This window comes from Pristis pectinata, chromosome 34 (assembly GCF_009764475.1).
Source record: "Pristis pectinata isolate sPriPec2 chromosome 34, sPriPec2.1.pri, whole genome shotgun sequence".
Classification (NCBI taxonomy): Eukaryota; Metazoa; Chordata; class Chondrichthyes; order Rhinopristiformes; family Pristidae; genus Pristis; species Pristis pectinata.
The window spans coordinates 16,735,947-16,760,334 of NC_067438.1; the positions used below are offsets into that span (position 1 = coordinate 16,735,947).

At 48.0% G+C, this 24,388-nt stretch overlaps 1 protein-coding gene across 1 annotated transcript in view; it reads left to right on the forward strand.

The window, feature by feature from the left end:
- Positions 1 to 4,120: 4,120 nt before the first annotated feature.
- The window catches only part of LOC127585903 (RLA class II histocompatibility antigen, DP alpha-1 chain-like), a 48,577-nt gene continuing 28,309 nt past the window's right edge, over positions 4,121 to 24,388 (forward strand). Inside the window, exons 1-2 of the mRNA XM_052043634.1 lie at positions 4,121 to 4,288; positions 21,119 to 21,367. Of these exons, the coding sequence (XP_051899594.1) occupies positions 4,222 to 4,288; positions 21,119 to 21,367 (316 nt within the window). The 5' untranslated portion in view covers positions 4,121 to 4,221. The remainder of the gene's footprint in view (positions 4,289 to 21,118; positions 21,368 to 24,388) is intronic.

Here is a 24,388-nt window from a genome sequence, read left to right on the forward strand (position 1 = left end):
CTTTGCATTGGGAAATGAGCCTGGCTAGGAGATCGGAGTTTCAGTGAGGGAGCACTTTAGGAAATATGATCATAACTCCATAAGTATTAAGATAAAGATAGGACTGGTGCTCAGGTGAAAGTGCTGAATTGGGGAAAGGCTAATTATAACAGTATTAGGCAGGAACTGGGGAGAGTAGATTGGGAGTGGCTGTATGAGGATACATCCACATCTGACATGTGGGAGTCCTTCAAAGGCCAGTTAATTAGAATTCAGGACCAGCATGTTCCTGGCCAGGAAACAGGAGGCATGGATCAGGTACAGGCAGCTGGGATCAAGTGAATCCCTGGAGGAGTACAGGGGATGCAGGATTGTACCCAAGAAGGAAATCAGGCAAAAAGGGGGCATGAGATAACTTTGGCAGAGAAGATTAACAGTAATCCAAAGAGATTTTATATAGTAAGGGGAAAAGAGTAACTGGAGACAGAATAGGGCCCCTCAGAGACCAAAGGGGACACCTTTGTGTGGAGCTGCAGAGGATGAGTGAGGTCCTTAATGAGTATTTCTCCACTGACTTTACCATACATAAGCACTTTGGAACGCGAGGTAGTTAATGGGGAGGTGTTGGGGTAGTCTGCATTACGGCAGAGGAGCTGTTGGATGTCTGACAATGTATGAAGGGAGACAAATCTCTGGGGCCTGACCAGGTTTATCCAAGACCACTGTGGGAGGCTCGAGAAGAAATTGCGGGAGCCCTGGCTGAGTTGTTTGCATCATTGTTTGTGATGGGTGAACTACTGGAAGACTGGAGGGTGGGTGATGTTGTGCTTTTATCTAAGAAGGGCTGCAAGGAAACACCTGGGAACTATAGACCAGTAAGCCTAACATCTGTGGTAGGCAAGTTACTAGAGGGGATTCTGAGGGATAAGATTTGCAAGCATTTGGAAAGACAGGGGTTGATTAGGGATAGTCAGCATGGCTTTGTGCGTGGGAGATTTTGTCTCACAAATTTGATTGAGTTATTTGAAGTAACCAAGAAGGTCAATGAGGGCAGGGTGGTAGATGTAGTCAACATGGACTTCACTAAGGACTTTGATAAGGTTCTATATGGTAGGCTGCTTTGGAAAGTTAGACCACATCGGATCCAGGGAGGGCTGGCTGTTGGATACACAATTGACTTGATGGTAGGAAGCCGGGGGTGATGGTGGAAAGATGCTTTTCAGACAGGAGGCCCGTGACCAGTGGTGTTCCCCGGGGTCAGTGCTGGGCCCATTGCTATTGTTCTTCTACATCAATGATCTGGATGCCAACGTACAAGGCACAGTTAGTAGGTTTGCAGATGACACTAAAACAGGTGATGTCATTGACAGTGAAGATGGTTCTCAGCATTTACAGAGGGATCTTGACATGGGCCCAGGAATGGCAAATGGAGTTTAATTCAGATAAGTGCGAGGTGTTGCATTTTGGGAAAACAAATGAGGGTCGGACTTTCAGAGTGAACGGTAGGGCCCTGGGGAGCGTTGTAGAACAGAGGGCCCAAGGAGTACAAGTAGATGGTTCACTGAAAGTGGAGTCACAGGTAGACAGGGTGGTGAAGAACGTTTTTGGCACGCTGACCTTCATCAGTCAGGGCAGTGAGTATAGGAGTTGGGATGTTATGTAGCAGTTGTACAAAATGTTGATGAGGCTGCATTATGAATCTTGTGTTCGGTTATGCTGTGTTCACCTATGCTATAGGAAAGGTGCCATTAAGCTGAAAAGAGTGCGGAGGAGATTTACAAGGATGTTGCTGGGACTCGAGGGACTGAGTTATGGAGAGAGTTTGAGCAGGTCGGGACTTTATTTATTGAAGTGTAGGAGACTGAAGGGTGATGTTATGTGTGTAAAATCACGAGGGGTATTGATGGGTGAATGTGCACAGAATGTGCACCAAAAACTGGAGGACATAGGTTTAGGGTGAGAGGGAAGAGATTTAATAGGAACCCGAGGGGCAACTTCTTCACCCAGAGGGTGGTCCGTATGTGGAACAAGCTGCCAGAGGAAGTGGGTGAGGCAGGTACATTAACAACATTTAAAAGGCACTTGGACAGGTCCATGGATAGGAAAGATTTGGAGGAATACAGTCCAAACATGAAGAAATGGGTTGGCATGCATGAGTTGGGTCCAAGGGCCTGTTTCTGTGCTGTGAGCAGTGGTGTTCCGTGGGGATCAGTACTGGGGCCCCAGTGGTCTGTGATATATAGAAATGATTTGGATGAAACTGTCGATGGCTTGATTCATAAGTTTGTAGATGACATGAAAATTAGTGGAATTACGGCGAGTGAAGAAGGTTGTCAAATGACACAGCTGGATATAGACCAGTTTGAAATGTGACTGGAGGAATGGCAGATGGGATTTAATCCAGTGTGAGGCATTGAACTTCAGAAGGTCAAATTCAAAAGGAAAGTCCACAGTAAATGACAGAACCCTTCGGGGCACTGATGGATCTTGGGGTGCAAGTCCCTAGCTTCCTGAAAGTGGTACAAGTGGATTGGGTGGTAAAGGGGTACGGCATGCTTGCCTTCATTGGTTGGGGCACAGAGTTGGATGTCACATTGCGGCTGTATAAAACTTAGGTTAAGCCACATTTGGAGTTTTGTATGCAGTTCTGGTCGCCCCATTACAGGAAGGATGTGGAGGCTTTGGAGAGGGTGTAGAAGAGGTTCACCAGGATGTTCCCTAGATTGGAATATGTCAGCTAGAAGGAGAGGTTGGACAAATTTGGATATTTTTGTCTGGAGTGTCACAGGCTGAGGGCTGACCTGATGAAAGTATAGAAAATTGTAAGAAGCATAAAAAACTATAGATGGAGTTTTTTCCCATGGTGAATTGTCAAATACTGGAGGGCACAGGTTTAAGGTAAGGGGGGGGGGGAGTTTAAAGGAGATTTGCTGAGAGCGGTGGGTGGCTGGAACCCGCTGCCGGGGAGGTGGCAGAAGCAGATACGACAGCATCATTTCAGAGGCATTGAGACACTTGGACAGGCAGGGAGTGGAGGGATGGGGACTGTGTGCAGGCAGATGTTGCCAGGACTACAGGGCCTGAGTTAGGGGGAGAGGTTGGCCAGGCTAGGTCTTTATTCCTTGGAAGGTAGGAGAATGAGGGCCGACCTTATAGATGTGTTCAAAATTATGAGAGGCATAGATAAGGTGGATGGTAACAGTCTTTTCCCCAGGGTAGGGGAGTCCAAAACTAGGGGGCATAGATTTAGGGTGAGAGGGGAAAGATTTAAAAGGGACCTGAGGGGCAACTTTCTCACGCAGAGGGTGGTGAGTGTGTGGAACGAGCTGCCAGAGGAAGCGGGTGAGGCAGGTACAACAGCATCATTTAAGATGCACTTGGAGAGGTACATGGAGGGGCGGGGCTTGGAGGGATATGGGCCGAATGCAGGAAATTGGGACTAGCTGGATGGGTACCGTGGTCGGCATGGACTGGTTGGGCCGAAGGGCCTGTATCTGTGCTATACTGTTGGATGTTTCGTGTTCCTTCCCTGCGCTGGGAGTGTGACGGGACAGTGTAGAGTAGATTCAAGCGGAAAATGTTGGAAATACATCTGTGGAGAGAGAGAACCTTTCAGGGCCGAGACCTGTCGTCAGAGGGAAAACGGGTTAGTTTTCAGTGGCAAAGATGGGGAGGGGGGGGGGGGGATGGGTAGAACAGAAGGAATGTCTCTGACAGGGTGAGGGTTCACTACACCCGTCGCAGTGCCTCGGACCTGATACATTCTCTCTCTTTCTCTCTCCACAGATACCGACCTGTTGAACAAACAGGTCCTCTCCTTCACCGCAGCGGCGGGAGGGGAAGTAAAACCATCTGCGTAAACTGTTCAATTCAGCGCGTCAACAAATATTTTCACCTCTCAACCTCTCCACTGAAAGAAGCGCCTCCTCTCACTGCGATCCTTTCACAACCGAAGCAAGTTCAAGGCTTGGTGAAATTCAGAGCCAGTTTGCGTGTATTTCACCCGGTAACAGCTGATGAGTGGGAATCTCAGTGTGTGATTGGCTCACCTGCCCTCAGCAGCATGTCAATTACAGACTAATCCTGCAGTGATTGGCTCGCCTGCCCTCAGCCACATGTCAATTACAGACTGATCCTGTAGTAAAAGTGAACGATAGAAATTTGGCTTCATTGAGAAACTGGCAGCAGATTGAGCGGAGCTGGTGCTGAGCGGTCGTGTTTGCGAGACCCGAGAGATTGAGAATGGGAGCTGGGTGTTTCTTCTCTGCGTTAGCGATGGCTTTAATGTGTGGAGCCTGGGCTGCAGAATGTAAGTTATTAAATAGTAACTTTTAACAGAAATTAATGTGTGATCTCCCAGGGATCAGTTGGCATTATAACAAGGGGTGCATGTTAATAATCCTGGTTTTAGGGGGGCCTGTGTTGGTCATTGGACATGCTGTCACCTTTACAATGCTACAACAATTCTAACCTCACTGATGTTCTGTTTCACACTGTCCTCATGGTGTATCTATAACCCTGATCTCGCTGTCCGTTCATGTTGAAAAATTACGGATCTGAGTTTATATTTACGTTAATCCAGGGAATTTGAGACGGAATTTCACCTGTCCCGGGGAAAGGTGTGCGATCTGTAACCGAGATCTGTGACAACAGGTTGAGAACTGAGAGCTGGTCGGGGAGAGCCGCGTAAGGAGTGGGACCCGCCCCACAAACCTGGGGGTTATTTGAAGAGGGGACTGGAGTGGCGGACGGGGGAGGTCTGGGGGTCTTGTTTGTACCAACTACCAGAGGGGAGCTGGTCTGTGGAGATGGAGAGAAAGAACTGACGGGAGGTGGGGATAACGGACAGACACCCGGCCGGACAGGGTGTGATCAGTGGGTCCCGTGAGGGCCCAACCGCCCCGGGCCACTGATTACCGACTGCCGGTGGGGAGGGCGTGTTCCTGAGGTCGGTGACGGCCCAGACCGGGGAGCACTGTGGGTGGCGGCGATAGGGCAACGAAACGAGCGGAGACCCAGGTGACCGGGTTCCAGCCCACACTAATGTCCAGGCCGGAGCCAGACGGACGGAATAGTTTGTAACGGGTGAGAAGTGGGAGGAACGGAGGGGCCGGGGTCCGGGGACGACAGATCACGGACACGGCTGATGGAGTGTGGGCCCGGACACCGGGGTCTCCGCCCCAGAAGGAGGGTCCCACAGTCCCGTCAGCGAACAGCGGGTGCACTCAGTCAGGTGGGACACTGCGCCGGGGGGAGGATGTACCGGCCCGGGGGGGAAGTGCGGTCCCAGTTCACCAGAACAACAGCTGGTTCCTGAGGTGAAATGCTGAGCAAAGGAAACGGGAAGCAGAGGTTCCCTCACTGGGGTTTACAGGTGAGGGGTGTCTGAGGTACGCGGGGGAACGGGGTGGAGGGGATTATCCTGCCGGTCGGGGAGGCCAAGGAACAATCCGGGATTACAGCAGGTCGCTCGGGATTAGATTGGAAAATATTTGCCCACGAAGAGGTCGCTGTTCCGCGAGTGGTGATTTATGCGAGATTAATGGTTAATTTTAAATCTGATTTACATAGAACATTACAGCACAGTACAGGCCCTTCGGCCCACAATGTTGTGCCGACATTTTATCCTGAAACGGAGTCTTGTTCGCCCAGGGAACGTCTGGGGAAGGTGGGGTCACTGATCTACCGCGGTCTCACTGAACAGGCGTCAGGGAACAAATGGGCAATCCTGCTCCTGGGAAACGGGTCAAATATCCCAACTGTGTCTGTTGTCAGACACAGACACACAGAGGCAGACAGGTAGAGGGGGTGGGGAGTGGGAGACAGAGAGACAGAGCGCCCCGAAGCATTACCTTTCCTTCTTGAACAATTTATTTCTTCAGACAGAACCTGAAGTTGCCGACCATTTTTCAGAGAGGGGGGTGAGTCCGAGAGAAGAGGCAGGAACCGGCCCCATTGACGGGTTCTTGTCACTGACCCACCTCACCTCCCCACACACCCAGTGTCCACGCTTCGCTTCAAGAGCTTTAATGCGCATCTGTCCGGTCTGGCTCTTGTGAAACTTCAGCTACGAAATGTTCCGTCTTCTCAGGACACGATGAGTGGTGGATGGTCGGCACGGACCCGGCGGGCCGAAGGGCCTGTTTCCGTGCTGTCCGTCTCTGTGCCTGTGCTCCGGGTGGAGGTGGGTGAAGCGGCCGGTGCAACTGTCGCACCTCAGTCTGGGACACAGGTTCCCGGTCCCGGACACCCGTCCTCAGCCCGCCCTGAACTTGCTGGCCCGGGGCCGCTGTGGGTCAGAAAGCTGCCGAGAAATGCTCCCGGTGTGTGCGGCCGCAACTTGCCCCGTCCCGACCCCTGACGCTGTCAGTCACCGGGAGCCCGGGCTCGGCCGCTGGGGGGCGCCCGGTGACCGGCTGCCAATCACTGGGAAACGCCCCGCCCACAGGGACAACATCCCGCTTTGGAGCCGCTGCCCTCCGCCAGCGCTCTGTGCATTGCTGCAACTTTATAATGAACTCCTCAGCTGTCAGTGAGCGTTCTGTCTGACGGATCCATCCCTCTCACACGGTGACAGGAAAAGTGCAAACAGAACTTCCAATCTATTTTCCTTTGATAGAGTCACAGAATGAGACAGTACAGGAACAGGCCCTTCAGCCCTCTCTGCCCCTGCCCGCCCTTATCTCACTGATCGCATTTACCCCCATTACATCCGGAGCCTTCTCCGCCTTCGCAATTCAATTGTTGGCCCAGATGCTGAAATGTTGCAGGAGCCCCTGCCTCCACCAGCCCTCAGGCAGTGCGGTCAAGTTTCCCATTCACTCCGCGATCTACAACACCGCACATTTTCATATTAATCGCAAACTTACTGATCAACGTTCACCTCCAAGTCGTTAACATATATCACAAACGTCAAAGCCCCCAGCACCGACACCTGTGTTGCACCACTGGTCACAGACATCTTTCTACCTCTCCCCTCTGCCTCCTATCACCAGGCCAGCGTTGGATCCAGTTCACAGAATCATTGAGCTGTGCAGCCCAGGAATGGGCCGTTTCACCCTCTACATCCATGCCCCATCTGCCCTCATGAGGCCTGCATCCCCCTACTCCTTTCCGATCCAAGGACCTGTCTAAATGCCTTTAAAACACTGTCATTGTACCTGCCTGCACCACCTCCTCTGGCAGCTCGTTGCAGGCACCCACCTCCCTCTGTGTGGAAAAACCTGCCCCTCACATCTCCTTGAAATCTTTCCTCTCTCACCTTAAACCCGTGCCCCCGGTTCTAGACTCCCCTGTTTTTGGAAAAGACTCTGAGACAATCTATCCTATCTCTGCCCCTCATAATTTTATGAACCTCTATAAGGTCACCCCTCAGCCTCCTACATCCCAGTGAGAACAAACCCAGCCTATCCAAACTCTCTTTATAACTACAGCCCTCCACTGCAGGCAATGTCCTGGTGAATCTCTTCTGCACTTTCTTCAATGCTGCTACATCCTTCCTGCAGTGTGGCAACCAGAACTGTACACAATACTCCAACTTGCCAATTTCCCTTGCATTCCAGGGCTCTAACCTTTGGGACCAGCCTACATGCCCCAGAAGTGGTCCCAATGATCCAAACATCTAAAGCCGACCCTCCTGCACCATCACTTCAGCCTACGTTCATCTAACCTGTCCTCCTGTTTTTGTAGTTACAGCATGTAGCAGCAGACGTAGTCCAGAGAATACAGCCATGGAGGTCCTCCTCTTTAACCTTCCACCTATACTTTGAAATATTTTTGGTAAAGTGCACAGTCTGAAAAAACCTAATCTTATGAACCAGATTACTGCTTTAGTGCTCTCTGTAATTATGGTTCAACAGCACCAAAGACAAGACAATGTAAGATTTTCAGGGAACTAATTGATGAACAAGTGGGTTAAGCTCTGACGAGTCTGAGGATGCCCCAGACTGGGGCGCAGTAGGTGCCAACCTCATAGCGCTGGAGCTGACTGGTCCATCATATCAGCTGAGGTTTATTCAAGGAGTGATTATTGCTTATTGCCAACCTTTCCCTGTACCCTGCTATGACCACTTGAAGTGCAGCCAACATCGGGAATTTCTGATAGTATCTGCTGATGGAAAGGATTCCCACATTAAACTGTGTGGGGAAATCCCAAGGCTGGTCAATCTCACAGGTCAGTACTGAAGAGCAGAACCAGCTCCCTGTCATCACTGCCACACAACCCAGGTCTGGTCACTGTGTCTTCAACTGTGGCCCTGTGTTCCAGCGTTCCCTCCTTCCTCTTTCTGCTGGTTCTTAAAGCCAAGTCCTTTCACCAAGTCTTTCTTCACCAGTCATATTATTCAGATATGTGAAACAGAATAGAAAATGCTCAACACTCAGAAGGTCAGTCAGCATCTGTGGAGAGAGGAGCAGAGTTAATGTTTCAGGCTGAAGACACTTCATCAGAACTTGGAAAGTGAGAAACCAAGTTAATTTTACCTGACATGTTTTCATTGGTAGAAGGAATAAAGGCGTAGACTATTTTCTGAGTGGGCAGGGAATTCAGAAATCGGAGGTGCAAAGGGACTTGGGAGTCCTGGTGCAGGATTCCCTGAAGGTCACCTTGCAGGTGAGTCAGTAGTAAGGAAGGCAAATGCAATGTTAGCATTCATTTGGAGAGGACTAGAATATAAAAGCAAGGATGTAATGCTGAGGCTTTATTAGACATTGGTCAGACCATATTTGGAGTATTGTGAGCAGTTTTGGGCCCCATATCTAAGGAAGGATGTGCTGGATTTGGAGAGGGTCCAGAGGAGGTTTACATGAATAATTCTGGGGACTAAAGGGATAACGTATGAGGAGCATTTGATGGCTCTGGGCCTGTACTCAATGGAGCTTAGAAGGATTGAAACCTGCTGAATATTGAAAGGCCTGGATAGAGTGGATGTGGAGAGGATGTTTCCAGTAGTGAGAGAGTCTAGGACCAGAGGGCACAGCCTCAGAATAGAAGGACGTCCCTTTAGAAGAGAGGTGAGGAGGAATGTCTTTAGCCAAGGGTGGTGAATCCGTGGAATTCATTGCCACAGATGGCTGTGGATGCCAAATTATTGGGTATATTTAAAGCGGAGGTTGATCGGTTCTTGATTAGTAAGGGTGTCAAAGGTTATGGGGAGAAGGCAGGAGAATGGGGGTGAGAGGGAAAAATAAATCAGCCATGATCGAATGGCGGAGCAGACTTGATGGGCTGAATGGCCTAGTTCTGCTCCTTTGTCTTATGGTCTCTCTTTCTCAGTTGAATCACAGCATCTGCAGTTTGTTGATGTTCAGTCTCTATATGTGGACTGATGCGATATTTTGTCTGGCAACATTCCCATGAAAACTTGAGGTCAAATTGCTGCCTTGGTGTGTTACAGCAGAACAAGTTATTGGGTTTATTCCAGGGTAATATCTGTGTGTATCCATGAAAATATCTGGATCAGAAAATTTGGCTTAATTTCTATATAAAATGTGGATTTTTTAATATCTATATTTATCCAGGCTAATTTAATATTGGGATGTATTCTTATTTAATTTCTGGGTGTATTGGGAGTCAATATTAGCCATTATCACAGGTTAATATTTGAGAGAAACAGAGTTAACATTAGAAGTGGAGGACCCTTCATCAGAACTGGGAAAGTGAGAAAAGAATCATGTTAGGTTGTGGAGAGGAAACGGTAGGTTAATGGGTGGTCAGTTAAGGATTTTAGGTTTTTAAAATGAATAATTCCAGAAGGTTGAAATAATAGCAGAAAATGCAAGAAACACTTTCAGTCCAAGACCTGAAGCATTTTCTCTGTCTCTCTTCCCACAGATGCAGCCTGACACGTTGAGTATTTCGAGCATTTTCTGTTCTTGTTTTAGTTTTCCAGCCACTGCTGTTTTTTTTATTTTCTCTTGATATTTGGGTTTCCCCGCACATGGAAGTTTCAGATGTGATGGTGGGGAGGTAAAAGAGGAGGGGTAATATTGATTCAGGAGAACATCACAGCAGTACTGAGGGTGGGTGTCCTGCATAGTCTCTTCCAATGAGGCTGTATGGGTAGAACTTTGAAACAAGAAAGGGCTGATGACTTCGCTGGGGTTATACTACAGGCCCCCAGTAGTCAGCAGGAGACAGCAGATATGTATGCAAATCAGAGAGAGTTTCAAGAGCAAAAATGTTCTAGCACTGGGGATTTTAACTTCCACAAAATTGACTGGGATTATCTTAGTGCAAGGGGCTTAGATGGGGAGGAAATTGTAAAGTGCCCCCAGGGAGGGTTTGAGCCAATATGTTGACAGTCCTATGAGAGAAGCAGCTCTACTGGACTTAATCTTGAGTAATGAATCCAGACAAGTGGTGGGGGTGTCAGTGGGGGGAGCACTTTTGGAACAGAGATCATAATTATATTAGTTTTATGGTAATTCTGGAGGACGATAAGGATAGTCCACGAGTCAGGCTCCTACACTGGGGGAAGGCTGATCGCAATAACATAAGGCAGGGCCTGGTGAGAGTAGATCGGGAGCAGCTGACTTTGGGTAAAGTAACATCCAACAAGTGGGAGTCTTTCAAAAGGGAGATGGTGAGAGCTCAGGGCCAACATATCCCTGTAAGTGAGAAAGGCAAGGATGGCAAATTAGGGAAACCCTGATGTCAGGGGATGTTGAGGAGTTGATGAAGGTAGATGAAGGCACATGACAGGTAGAGGCAACTGAAAACAACAGTTTCCAAAGGAATCGAGGGAATGTAGGGGAGTATTTAAAGAGGAAATTAGGAGGGCAAAAGGGGGTCCATGAAATATCACCAGCAGACAGGATTAGGGTCAATCTCAAGGCATTCTGTGAGTACATTAAGAGGAAGAGAGTAACCAGGGAAAGGGGAGGTCTCCATAAGGGCAATCTGTGCATGGAGCTGAAGGATTAGCTGGTGTTCTAAATGACTACTTTTTGTCTGTATTCACTGAGGAGAAGGATGCCACAGAGGGAGAGCTCATGGCGAGGAACGGTGATGTTCTGCGGCATGTTTAGCATTAGGATGGAGGAGCGCTGGATGTCTTGGGATGCGTAAAGGTGGATAAATCCCTAGGGCCTGGTAAGCTGTATCCCAGGTTGCTATGGGAGGCAGGGGAGAAGGTTTTTGCTTCTTTGTCAGCCACAGGTGAAGTATTGGATAACTGGAGGACAGCAAATGTTGTCCCTTTATTCTAGAAGGGAAGCAGGGATAAGTCAGGGAATTCCAATTCAGTGAGTCTGACATCAGTGGGAAGGAAATTATTGGAAAAAATTCTGAGCGACAGGATTTATCTGCACTCGGGAAGGTAGAGACTGGTCAGGAATTGTCAGCATGGATTTGTTTGTGGGAAATCCTGCTTCCCAAATTTGACTGAATTTTTGAGGAGGTAACTAGACACATTGATAAGGAGAGTGGGGCAGATCCGAATCAGAATCAATGACATGATGTGAAATGTGTTTTGGGGCAGCAGTGCAGCGCAAGACATGAAAATCACCAAGTTACAAATAAGTAAGTAAATAAGTAAATAAATAAATAGTGCAAAAGAGGAATAATGAGGTGGTGTTCATGGACCATTCAGAGATCTGATGGCGGAGGAGAAGAAGCTGTTCCCGAATCGTTGAGTGTGGGTCTTCAGGCTCCTGTACCTCCTCCCTGATGGTAGTAACAAGAAGATGCCATGTCCCGGATGGTGAGGGTCCTTAATGATGGATATGTCTTCTTGAGGCACCGCCTTCTGAAGATGTCCTCAGTGGTGGGGAGGGTTATTGTCTGTATGAATAGCAAGGCCTTTGACAAGATCCCACATGGTAGGCTGGTCCAGAATATCCAGGGCAGGCTGGCAAATTGAATCCAAAATTGGCCTGGTAACAGGAGGCAGAGGATGCTGGTGGAGCATTGAACTTGTGATTGGGTTTGTGACCTGTGGTGTACCACAGTAATCAGTGCTGGGACCAGTGATGTTGTGATACACGTTAACAACTTTGATGCAGGAGGTATGATTAGTAAGTTTGCAGATAATGTGAAGGTTGGTGGTGGCATAGATCATGAGGAAAGTTGTCTAAGGCTACGGCATGGTATAGATCAGCTGGAAAGTTGGGCGGACCAATGGCAGATGGAATTTAATTCTGATAAATGTGAGGTAATGCACTTTGAGAAGGCTTAGAAGGGCAGGACATACACAGTAAATTGTAGGACTCGGGGGAATGATGGTGAACAGAGGGACCTGAAAGTGGTATTTATCCTGAGTTGGAGAAAGTGATGAAGAGGGTATGTGGGATATTTGCCTCCATTGGCCATGGCATAGAAAATTAGAGCTGGGTTAGCATGTTATAACTTTATAAAATGTTGGTTAGACCACAGCTGGAGCACTGTGTGCAGTTCTGGTCACCGCACTACAGGAAGGATGTGACTGCACTGGAGAGGGTGCAGAGAGGATTCCCCAGGATGATGTCTGGATTGGAGTATTTCACTTATAGGGAGCGACTGGATAGGCTAGGTTTTTGTTTCTTGGAGCGGAAGAGGCTGAGGGATAACCTGATGGAGGTATACAAAATAATGTGGGGAATAGGCAGGGGAGATGCTAAAAATCTTTTTCCCATGGTGACGGTGTCTAAGACAAGAGGGTGTAGGTTTCAGATGAGAGGGAGGAGGATGAGTGGGGATCTAAGGGGGAGTTTTTTCCACACAGAGAGCAGTTGCATTCCGCCTGAAGAGATGGTGGAAGCAGAGACTCTCACAACATTTCAAAGCATTTAGGCTTGAACTTAAATCACCAAGGCATAGAAAGCCACAACGATAATGTAGGTAAAGGGGATTGGTGTTGGTTGGTACAGCAGGTGGCATGGACATGGTGGGCCGAAGGGCCTGATCCTGTGCTGTATAACTCCATGGGTTTATTGTTGTTTAAGATCTTAGATTCTATGTTAATATTTGAGGTTAATATCTTTTTTGCTGTTTATAATCTGGTTTTATCTCTTTTTGTATATACAGATTTTTTTTCTGTTTTATGTCTTGGATCATCTTTAACAATTGGTTTCATCTTGTTAATTTCTGGGTTTATCGCTGCTAAATTTGGGGTCTTTGTTTAATGTTTGGGGTATAACTAATTCATATTTTGATGTTAATGTTAAGGTTTATCTCAGTTTATGTATTTATTGCTGTTTAATATCCAGGTTTATCATTATTTAATTTTGCTATGGTTTAATATCTGGGATTTACCCTTGGAAAATCATATTTATTGCTGCTTAATAATAAGGGTTAATAAGGTTTATTAGTTTAGGAGTTCTTTGCTTTTTAATATATGGCTTTATCTTTGCTTTTTTTGGGTAATAGATGAAGACCAGTGTTTATCTTTATAAATCATATTTATTCCTGATTCCTGTTTAATATTCGGACTTACCTGGGTTAGGAGTTCATTGCTGTTTAATATTAGTTCTTTGTTTCATTCTGGGATCATAGTTTCATATCAGGGTTTATCCCTTTTTACATCATGGTTTATTCCTGGTTCGTATCTGAACTTATCACAGATTAGTATTGTGGTTTATTTCTGTTTAACTTCTAGATTTGGTGAATAATTTTAAAGTATAGTATATTATCTGGGTCTCTCGTGATTCATGTTTAAAGTTCTTGGTTTATTGTTGGTTAATATCAGGGTTACAATGTACAAATCGTACAATGTTTAATATCTGGGTTATCACAGCCTAGTATCTGAGTTTATTGCTGTTATAAGATATGTTTATTAGTCACATGTAAATGGAAACACAGTGAAATGCATCTTTTGCGTTAAGTGTTCTGGGGGCAGCCCGCAAGTGCCGCCACGCTCCCAGCACCAACATAGCATGTCCCTAACCTGTACGTCTTTGGAACGTGAGAGGAAACCAGAGCACCCGGAAGAAACCCATGCAGATACGGGGAGAACGTACAAACTCCTTACAGACAGCGGCCGGAATTGAACCCGGGTCACTGGCGCCGTAAAGCGTTACGCTAACTGCTACACTACCATGCCTGCTATTTACTGTTGTTGAACTTTAGGGTCATGGTTTAATATCCATGTATATCTCTTTTAAAAATCAGTGTTTATTATTGTTTAATATCCTGGTTTATCAGTTTAATGTTATGGTTTATTGATGTTTGATATCTGGGTTTATTATTGTTTAATTTGGGGTCATAGTTTAATGCCCTGATTTATCCTGCTTTAAATCACGTTTATTCAGAATCAGAATCAGGATCAGGTTTATCACTGACGCATGTCGTGAAATTTGTTGTTTTGTGGCAGCAGTACAGAGCAAGACATAAAAATTACTGAGTTACCAAAAAATAAATAAATAAAATAGTGCAAAAGAGGGATAACGAGGTAGTGATCATGGGTTCATGGACCATTCAGAAATCTGATGGCGGAGGGGAAGAAGCTGTTCCTGATCATTGAGTGTGGGTCTTCAGGCTCCTGTACCTCCTCCCCGATGGTAGTAACGAGAAGAGGGCATGTCCCAGATGGTGAAGGTCCCTAATGATGGATGCTGCCTTCTTGAGGCACCGCCTGTTGAAGATGTCCTCGATGGTGGGGAGGGTTGTGCCTGTGATGGAGCTGGCTGAGTCTACAACCCTCTGCAGCCTCTTGCGATCCTGCACATTGGAGCCTCCACACCAGGGGGTGATGCAACCAGTCACCCTACATCTTTTGCGAGAAATTTGCAAGAATCTTTGGTGATAATTTCCTCAAGCTCCAAATGAAGTAGAGCCCCTGGCGTGCCTTCTTCATGATTGCATCAATGTGTTGGGCCCAGGATAGATCCCCTGAGATGTTGACGCCCAGGAACTTGAAGCTGCTCACCCTTTCCACTGCTGACCCCTCAATGAAGACTGGTGTGTGTTCTCCTGACTTCCCCTTCCTGAAGTCCACAATCAGTTCCTTGGGTCTTGCTGATGTTGAGTGTGAAGTTGTTGTTGCGACACCACTCAACCAGCCAATCTGTCTCACTCCTGTATGCCTCCGCGTCACCCTGAGATTCTGCCAACAACAGTGGTGTCATCAGAGAATTTATAGATGGTGTTTGAGCTGTGCTTAGCCACACAGTCATGAGTATAGAAAGAGTAGAGCAGTTTAATATTAGTTTGAATCCCAGTTTAGGGATTCATTGCTCTTTACCACTGTTTAATTTGGGAGTAGCAGCTTAAAATGTGACAAACATGGGTATTAAATCATATTTATTGTTGTTGAATATTTGGGCTTTTCTCAGTCCAAGGGTTCACTGAGTTTGTTGTTTACTAATTAGGGACTCATAGTTTAACATCTGGGTTGTTCTATAACAAGGGCTGAGATTGGATACATAATCTTTTGATTTTCAGGTCAGTTATTGTATCTGGGAGCACTGCTTGTCTATGTCATATTCATTGCTGAATAGCGTTTATCTAATGTTATGGGTTTCGTGCTGTTTAATATCAGTTTATTGTTGTTTGGTTTTGGGACCGTAGTTTAAGATCCAGATTTATCCCTCGTGCACTGGGTTTGTTGTTGAAGATCTGGGGTCACACTTGAACTTCGAACATAGAACAATACAACAGAGTACGAGGCCATTCAGCCCACAATATTTTGCTGAACTAATTAAACTAGTAATTAAATGCCTAACTATTTAGTGTTTATTTACTATTTAGTAAACTAGGTGTTTACTTGGAGTAAAGGGAATTATGAGGCTCTCAGGCAGGAAATTGGAAGATTAAATTGAGAACAGATGTTCTCTGGGAAAAGTACGGAAGATATGTCGCAAATATTCAGGGGATATTTGTGTGGAGCTTTGAACAGACATGTTCCAATGAGACAGGGGAGTTGTGATAGGATACAGGAACTGTGGTGTACGGAGGCTATAATAAATCTAGTCAAAAGGAAAAGAAAAGCATACAAACGGTACAGAGAGCTCAGTAACGTTAGAGATCTGGAGGAGTACAAGGCTAAAAGGAAGGAACCTAAGAAAGAGATTAGGAGATCCAGAAGGGGACATGAGAAGGCCTTGGCGGGCACGATCAAGGAAAACCCCAAGGCGTTCTACAAGTATGTGAAAAGTAAGAGGATGAGATGTGAAAGGATAGGGCCTATTAAGTGCAGCAGTGGGAAAGTGTGTACGGATCCAGAAGAAATAGCGGAGGTACTTAATGAATACTTTACGTCAATATTCACCACAGGAAAAGATCTGGGGGATTGTAGTGGGGACTTGCAGTGGCCTGAAAAGCTTGTGCATGTAGATATTAGAAAAGAGGTGGTGCTGAAACTTTTGGAAAGCATCAAGTTAGATAAGCCGCCGGGACCAGATGAGATGTACCCCAGGTTGCTGTGGGAGGCGAGGGAGGAGATTGCGGAGCCTCTGACGATGATCTTTGTGTCATTGATGGAGACGGGAGAGGTTCCGGAAGATTGGAGGGTTGCGGATGTTGTTCCCTTATTCAAGGAGGAGAGTAGGAATAGTCCAGGAAATTATAGACCGGTGAGTCTTACCTCAGTGGTTGGTAAGCTGATGGAGAAGATCCTGAGAGGCAGGATTTATGAACATTTGGAGAGGTATAATATGATTAGGAATAGTCAGCATGGCTTTGTCAAGGGCAGGTCCTGCTTTACGAGCCTGATTGAATTTTTTGAGGATGACTAAGCACATCGATGAAGGGAGAGCAGTAGATGTAGTGTATATGGATTTCAGCAAGGCGTTTGATAAGGTACCCCATGCGAGGCTTATGGAGAAGGTGAGGAGACATGGGATCCAAGGGGACATTGCAGTGTGGATCCAGAACTGGCTGGCCCACAGAAGGCAAAGAGTGGTTGTTGAGCGGTCGTATTCTGAGTGGAGGTCGGTGACCAGTGGTGTACCTCAGGGGTCTGTACCGGGACCCTTACTCTTTGTGATTTTTATAAACGACCTGGATGAGGAAGTGGAGGGGTGGGTTAGTAAGTCTGCGGATGACACGGAGGTTGGGGGTGTTGTGGGTAGTTTGGAGGGCTGTCAGAGGTTACAGAGGGATATAGGATGCAGAGTTGGGCTGAGAAGTGGCAGATGCAGTTCAACCCAGATAAGTGTGAAGTGGTTCATTTTGGTAGGTCAAATATGTTGGCGGAATATACTATTAATGGTAGGACTCTTAGCAGTGTGGATGATCAGAGGGATCTTGGGGTCTGAGTCCATAGGACGTTCAAAGTGGCGATGCAGGTTGACTCTGTGGTTAAGAAGGCATATGGTGTATTGTCCTTCATCAATCAAGGAATTGAATTTAGGAGCCGTGAGGTATTGTTGCAGCTATATAGGTCCCTGGTCAGACCCCACTTGGAGTATTGTGCTCAGTTCTGGTCGCCTCACTGCAGGAAAGATGTGGAAGCCATAGAGAGGGTACGGAGGAGATTTACAAGGATGCTGCCTGGAATGTGGAGCATGCCTTAGGAAAGCAGGTTGAGGGAACTCGGCCTTTTCTCGTTGGAGAGACGGACGATGAGGGAGGGCCTGATAGAGGTGTATAAGATGATGAGAGGTATTGATTGGGTAGATAGTCAGAGGCTTTCCCCAGGGCTGAAATGGTGGCCACAAGAGGACATAGGTTTAAGGTGCTGGGGAGTAGATATAGAGGAGATGTCAGGGGTAAGTTTTTTACTCAGAGTGGTAAGTGCATGGAATGAGCTGCCGGCAACGGTGGTGGAGGCGGATACGATAGGGTCTTTCAAGAGACTGTTAGATAGGTACATGGAGCTGAGTGAAATAGAGGGCTATGGGTAAGCCTAGTAATTTCTAGGGTAGGGACATGTTCGGCCCAGCTTTGTGGGCCAAAGGGCCTGAATTGTGCTGTAATTGTTCTATGTTCTAAACTAATCCCTTCTGCCTACACAATGTCCATAGCCCTCCATTCTCTGCACATTCATGTGCCTTTCTAAGAACATCTTGAAAGCCTCTATTATATCTGCCTCCACCCCCACCCCTGGCAGCACATTCCAGGCACCCACCACTCTGTGCAAAAAAACATCTAATTTGAACTTACTCCCTCTCACCTTAAGTACATGCCCTCTAGTATTAGACATTTCGACCCTGGGAAAAAGCTACTGGCTGACTACACTATCTATGCCTCTCATAATCTTATAAACATCTATCAGATCTCCCCTCAGCCTCCGCTGCTCCAGAGAAAACAACCCAAGTTTATCCAACCTCTCCTCATAGCACATGCCCTCGAATCCAGGCAGCACCCTGGTAAACCTCTTCTGCACCCTCTCCAAAGCCTCCACATCCTTCCTATAATGGGGCGACCAGAACTGAATGCAACACTCCAGATGCGGCCTAACCAAAGTTTTATAAAGCTGCAGCATAACTTTCTGACTCTTGAACTCAGTGCAAGAAACTGATAAAGGCAAGCATGCTGTACGCCTTCTTTACCACCCTATCAACCTCTACAGCCACCTTCAGGGAGCTACGAACTTGGACCCCAAGATCCCACTGTACTTCAACACCGTTAAAGGACTTGCCACCGTGTACTGTCCCTTAATATTTGATCTCCCAAAGTGCAACACCTCACACTTGCCTGGATTAAACTCCATCTCCCACTTCTCCGCCCATATCTGCAACTGATCAATATCCCACTGTATCTTTTGGCAATCTTCTACACCATCCACAACACCACCAATCTTTGTGTCATCTGCAAACTTACGCACCCACCCATTGTTGTGTGAAATGGTTCTTTTCGGCCTTAAGGATCAAGGACTCTGGACATGAGCTTTGGATATCAAAACTAGTTTAATCACAAAGGCAAATGCAGGGACAGAATGGATGGGAACAGACACACACTCACATACATGCAGGAGACCATGAACGTGAGGGGGAAATCACGACTGGGGTAAGATACACACACACACACACACACACACACACACACACACACACACACACACACATACATACACACACATTGTTGCACACAATAACGAGGTACAGCTTCAGGATATAACACTATACTACACTAGCATTGGCTCTAAGGCTACCCAGAGTCTGAGTGAAACGCTCCCAGACCATGTGGTGATGCAGTCTTACCAGTGATCCCTGCAGCGTTGTCTCACTACTCCTGGGGTCATCAAACGAGAGAGGGCTAGGGGATTGCAGCCCTTTTTATGGTGCTAGGAGGCTGGGTGAAGCTTCACTGTTGTGATTTAAATGAGCCAATGGTGAAGGGGTCAAAGACAAAGGCACCTGCCACAGCCAATGGTCAGGCAAGTTCAGAGACAAAAGGTATTCCCACACCCGAGGGGTGGGTGGAGCCGCACCTTGATTGACAGTGGTATAACTTTCGCTCCGAGGAGCAATGCTGTCCTCCGGTCAGCAGGGGTCAGTGTCGTTACTGTCATGTGACAGCCATGTGGATTTCTCACAACACCCATCTACAGTGTAATATATTCATATATATCACAAACAGCAGAGGTCCCAGTGCGGATCCCTGCGGAACACCACCAGTCATGGGCCTCCAGCCAGAATAAGTCCCATTGACCACTACCCTCTGTCTTCTATGGACAAGCCAATTCTCAATCCAAACAGCCAAGTCACAGTGGATCCCATGCATCTTAGTCTTCTGGATGAGCCTCCCATGAGGGACCTTGTCAAAGGCCTCACTAAAATCCATGTAGACAACATCCACAGCTCTCCCTTCATCAATCACCCTCATCACCTCCTTGAAAACTCAAACAGATTAGTAAGGAATGACTTGCCCCGCACAAAGCCATGTTGACTGTCCCGAATTAGGCCATGATTTTCCAAATGTTCATAAATCCTATCCATAAGAATCCTCTCCAGTAACTTCCCTACCACTGACGTGAGACTCACTGGTCTATAGTTTCCAGGATTATCCCTGTTTCCCTTCTTGAAAAACGGAACATTAGCTACTCACCAATCCTCTGGAATCTTGCCTGTAGCTAGAGGCAACACAAAGATCTTAGTCTAGGCCCCAGTAATCTCATCTCTTGCCTCTCTCAATAACCCGGGGTATATTCCATCAGGCCCTGGGGACTTATCCACCTTAATGTTCTTTAAGAGACCCAACACTACCTCCCGAGCACATTAGCACCCTCCACCCTGATCTCCCTGTCCTCCACGTCCTTCTCCTTGGTGAATACCGATGCAAAGTACTCACCCACATCCTCCACCTCGAACCACATGTTCCCTCCTTTGTCCTTGAGTGGTCCTACCCTCTCCCAAGTTTTCCTCTTGATGCATGTACCGAATGCCTTGGGATTTTTAATCCTACTTGTCAAGGTCTTTTCATGGCCCCTCCTGGCTCTCCTAATTCCCTTCTTCTGTTCTGGCTTCTCTATAATCCTCAAGGGCTCTGTTTGATTTTTAGCTTGCTAAACCTTACATACACTTCCTTTTACTTCTTGACTAAGTTCACCACCTCTCTCAATATCCAAGGTTCCCTCACCCTGCCCTTCCTTCCTCCTGGAACACGCCTGTCCTGTACTCTGTGCAGTTGGTCTTTAAACACCCTTCACATGTCAGATGTGGACTACCCAAAAACAGCTGGATTTATCCCTTTAACATCTGGCTTCATCTCAGTTCAGTATCTCTGTTTATCACAGTGTAATATCTGTTACTGTTAAATACTTCGATTTATTTAATTTCTGGGTTTATCTTTGTAAAATTTAGTTTAAAAGTTAGGAGAGGTATGGATAGAGTAGACAGCTGGTATCTTTTTCTCAGTGTCCAAATGTCTAACACAGGGCGAGGGGGGTAAGTTCAAAGGAGGTGTGTGGGGCAAGTTTTCTACACGGAGAGCGGTGGGTGCCTGGAATGTGCTGCCAGGGGTGGGGGTGGAGGCAGATAACATGGAGGGGTTTAGGAGGCTCTTAGACGTGCACATGGATGCGCAGGGATAGGAGCATTGTGTGGGCAGAAGGGACGAGGTGTCAATAGCTTAACTCCTTGGGCACAACACAGTGGGCCGAAGGGCCTGTTCCTGTGCTGTACTGTCCGATGTTCCAGCTGTGGTGGTTCTGTGGTCCGGGCTCTGCGCTGTTCATCTCCGGGGTGACCTGTGTCTCGGACCCGCGATATGTTGGGTCACTGACCCCCTCCCCCGGGCCCTCTCCCCGCTCTCATCCTCTCACCGTTTCCCCTCCCACAGACCTACATGAGGAGGTCCAGGTCTACGTGGTCCAGGACGGCAGCCCCGACAAACAGTTCGACCTGTTGGTGGACGGGGATGAGGTTCTCTACATGGACTTCAACCTGAAGAAGGAGGTGCCGCGGATCCCCGAGTTCCAGGGCCTCGTGATGCGGGCAGGAGAGGCGGGGATCTCGGCACAAGTCGCCATCCTGAAACAGAACTTCAATGTTTGCAAGAACCTGTCGCACGGGAGCCTGGAGCCCAAAGGTGAGGCGGGGGAGGGGGTGGGGAGTCACTGGGCCCGGGGAGCGGCCTGGGACCGGGGCTGGAGATGAGGCTGTATCCTTCACCCCTCACCCCTCACCCCAGCCCGGCCCGGCCCCCTGTGGCGCCGCACGATCCCGGATCCCTCTGTCACACCCCGGCCCCTCCACAGGTCACCCCCTCGGGGCCGAGGGGACCCGCTCCCTCTCCGGGTCTGTGGGGTCTGATGTGGGGGCACAGACCCTGCCCCAGGGACAGGAGGGGTGACGGGGGGGGGACTGGTGACGGGGGGGGGGGGATGATCCGCTCCTCCCACCGCCCCCTGAACTCCCGATGCCCTCGGGATTCTCAGTAACTGAGAAGATCCGTGAATCTTTTCTGAGACAGAACATAGAACAGCACAGACAGCAGCAGGCCCTTCGGCCCACCGTGTCTGTGCCGGCCGTGATGCCAAATTAAACTAATCCCATCTCTCTGCACACGGACCGTGTCCCTCCATTCCCCGCCTGTCCAAATGTATCTGCCTCCACCACCTCCCCCGGCAGCCCGTTCCAGACACCCACCGCTCTCTGTGTAAAAAAAACTTGTGAATCTCCTTTAACTTTCCCCCTCTCACCTTAAACACAGGCCCTCTGGTACTTAACATTTCCACCCTGGGAAGCAGTCTCTGACTGTCTACTCTATCTGTGCCTCTCATATTGTTATAAACCTCTAACAGGTCTCCCCTCAGCCTTCGGCACTCCAGAGAAAACAACCCAAGTTTGTCCAGCCTCTCCTTATAGTTCATACCCTCTAATCCAGGCAGCATCCTGGTGAACCTCTTCTGCACCCTCTCCAAAGCCTCCACCGCCTTCCTGTGATGGGTCAAACAGAACTGCGCACAATTCTCCTAATGTGACATCACCAGAGTTTTATACAGCTGCAATGTGACTTCCCAACTTTTATACTCAGCACCCTGACTGATGAAGGCAAGTCTGCCGTACACCTTCTTTACCACCCTATACCACTTGTGTGCTGCTTTCAGGGAGCTGTGGACCTGCACCCAGATCCCTCTGTACATTAATGTTTCTAAGGACCCTACCAGTTACTGTGTGCATTCCCCTTACATTTGAGCTCCCAAAGTGTAACATCTCACACTCAGCGTCTATGGAGAGAGAAGCAGAGTTATTGTTGATGACCTTCATTGTCAATTCCCTTTATCAGAACAGACCCTGTGATGGAGGTCAGAATGGAGTGTCTGTAGCCGGAGCTCAGTGTGGCAGGGCCTCAGTACTGGGGATGTTCCCCTGGACAGGACAGCGATACTGATTCACTTCCCCTGCCAGTGGATTGGGAGGATTTTGCTGACACAGCATCAATAGGATGTCTCCAGTGTCCTGAGGTGTCTGCTTAGATAGTCCTTGTTTCAGAAGTGTGCAGGAGGGCAGGGAGCACTGCTGCCCTGCAGACCATGAGCTTGGTGCTCACAATCTTCACCCTTTAATTGTTCTGCCAAAGGCCGTGCTGGTGCACTAGAAGCAATGGTGAAGCTTATGACCAATGCCTGTCTTTGCTGAGAGGTGTTCTTGAGGGGCAAGTTTTCCAGGGTCATGTGGAGAGTGGAGGTGCAGCTTTGTGCAGTGGGGCAGGTCGGTGCTGCTCCCTGCAGTGCCCTTGGAGTTGTTGCATGGTGAAGATCGTGTCTGTCTCTGGATGTTTGGAATTCGCACTGTGATGCCGGAGCAGCTTCTCAGCCCTTGAGGAGGATTGTGGTGTTGACTTTCCCTGCAATCAGGGAGAAACCTCTGTAGTTCCCACAGTCAGTTTCCCTTGAAGATGATCAGGGTTTGGGTGTCCTAGCGTATGGCAGACATGTTGTGAATTTGTAACTGAAGTTCCATCGTTTGATCCCGAGACTCTGCTGTTTTTTAGTCGGCATCTGGTCTTCTCACCCTCTTACTGGGAGTGTCAGTGAGGCTGGACAGTGTGCTGAGGGACACTCACACCAGGGGAGGCTTTCAGTAGGTCCTGTAATGTCCTTCGAGAGGTGTTGACAATTTCTGTGTCCGTGATAAGTTCCCCTCTGTTCCTGACTGTCAGTGTGTGGGACTCTGGGTGTTTGGGGTGTCAGTGTGTGGGACTCTGGGTGTTCGGCATGTCAGTGTGTGGGACTCTGGGTGTTTGGGGTGTCAGTGTGCTTGGCCTATGCACATCATGGTTGTCAACAAGTTGCTGCACTTCCTGCTCTCTCTCTCAACCCACCATCTGTTCTTTAGAACATGAATTGTAGAGTCATACATAGAAAGTAGGGGAGGCCATTCAGCCCATCAAGACTGCCCTGCTATACAGTAGTGTAGCAGTTAGCGTAATGCTATTAAAGCGCCAGTGACCCGGGTTCAATTCCGGCCACTATCTGTAAGGAGTTTGTACATTCTCCCTGTGTCTGTGTGGGTTTCCTCCAGGTGCTCCGGTTTCCTCCCACGTTCCAAAGATGTACGGGTTAGGAAGTTGTGGGCATGCTATGTTGGCGCCGGAAGTGTGGCGACACTTGGGGGCTGCCCCCAGAACATTCCAAGCAAAGATGCATTTCACTGTGTGTTTCGATGTACATGTGACGAAACATATCTTATGTGATCACGACTGACCCTCCAAACTCAGTCCCTGTTCCAGCTCTCTCCCCACATCCCTTCATCCCTCTGGTCCTCAGAACAATATCCAACTCCTTCTTAAACATATTGAATGAGGTGCCTTTTACTGCTGCCTGTGGTGGAGAGGTCCACAGCTTCACCACTCTCTGGGGGAAGACAGTTCTCATCTCAGCCCTACATGTCCGACCCCTCATCCTCAGACTGTGACCCCTGGTCCTGGGCTCCCAGCCATCGGGAACACCCTTCCCAAATCCCACCTGTCCTGTCCTGTCAGAATTCTGTAGGTTTCTGTGAGATCCCCTCTCATCTAAACCCCAGTGAATATAAAAATAAATAAAACTACAGATGCTGGAAATCAGAAATAAAGACAGAACACTCAGCAGGCCAGGCAGCATCT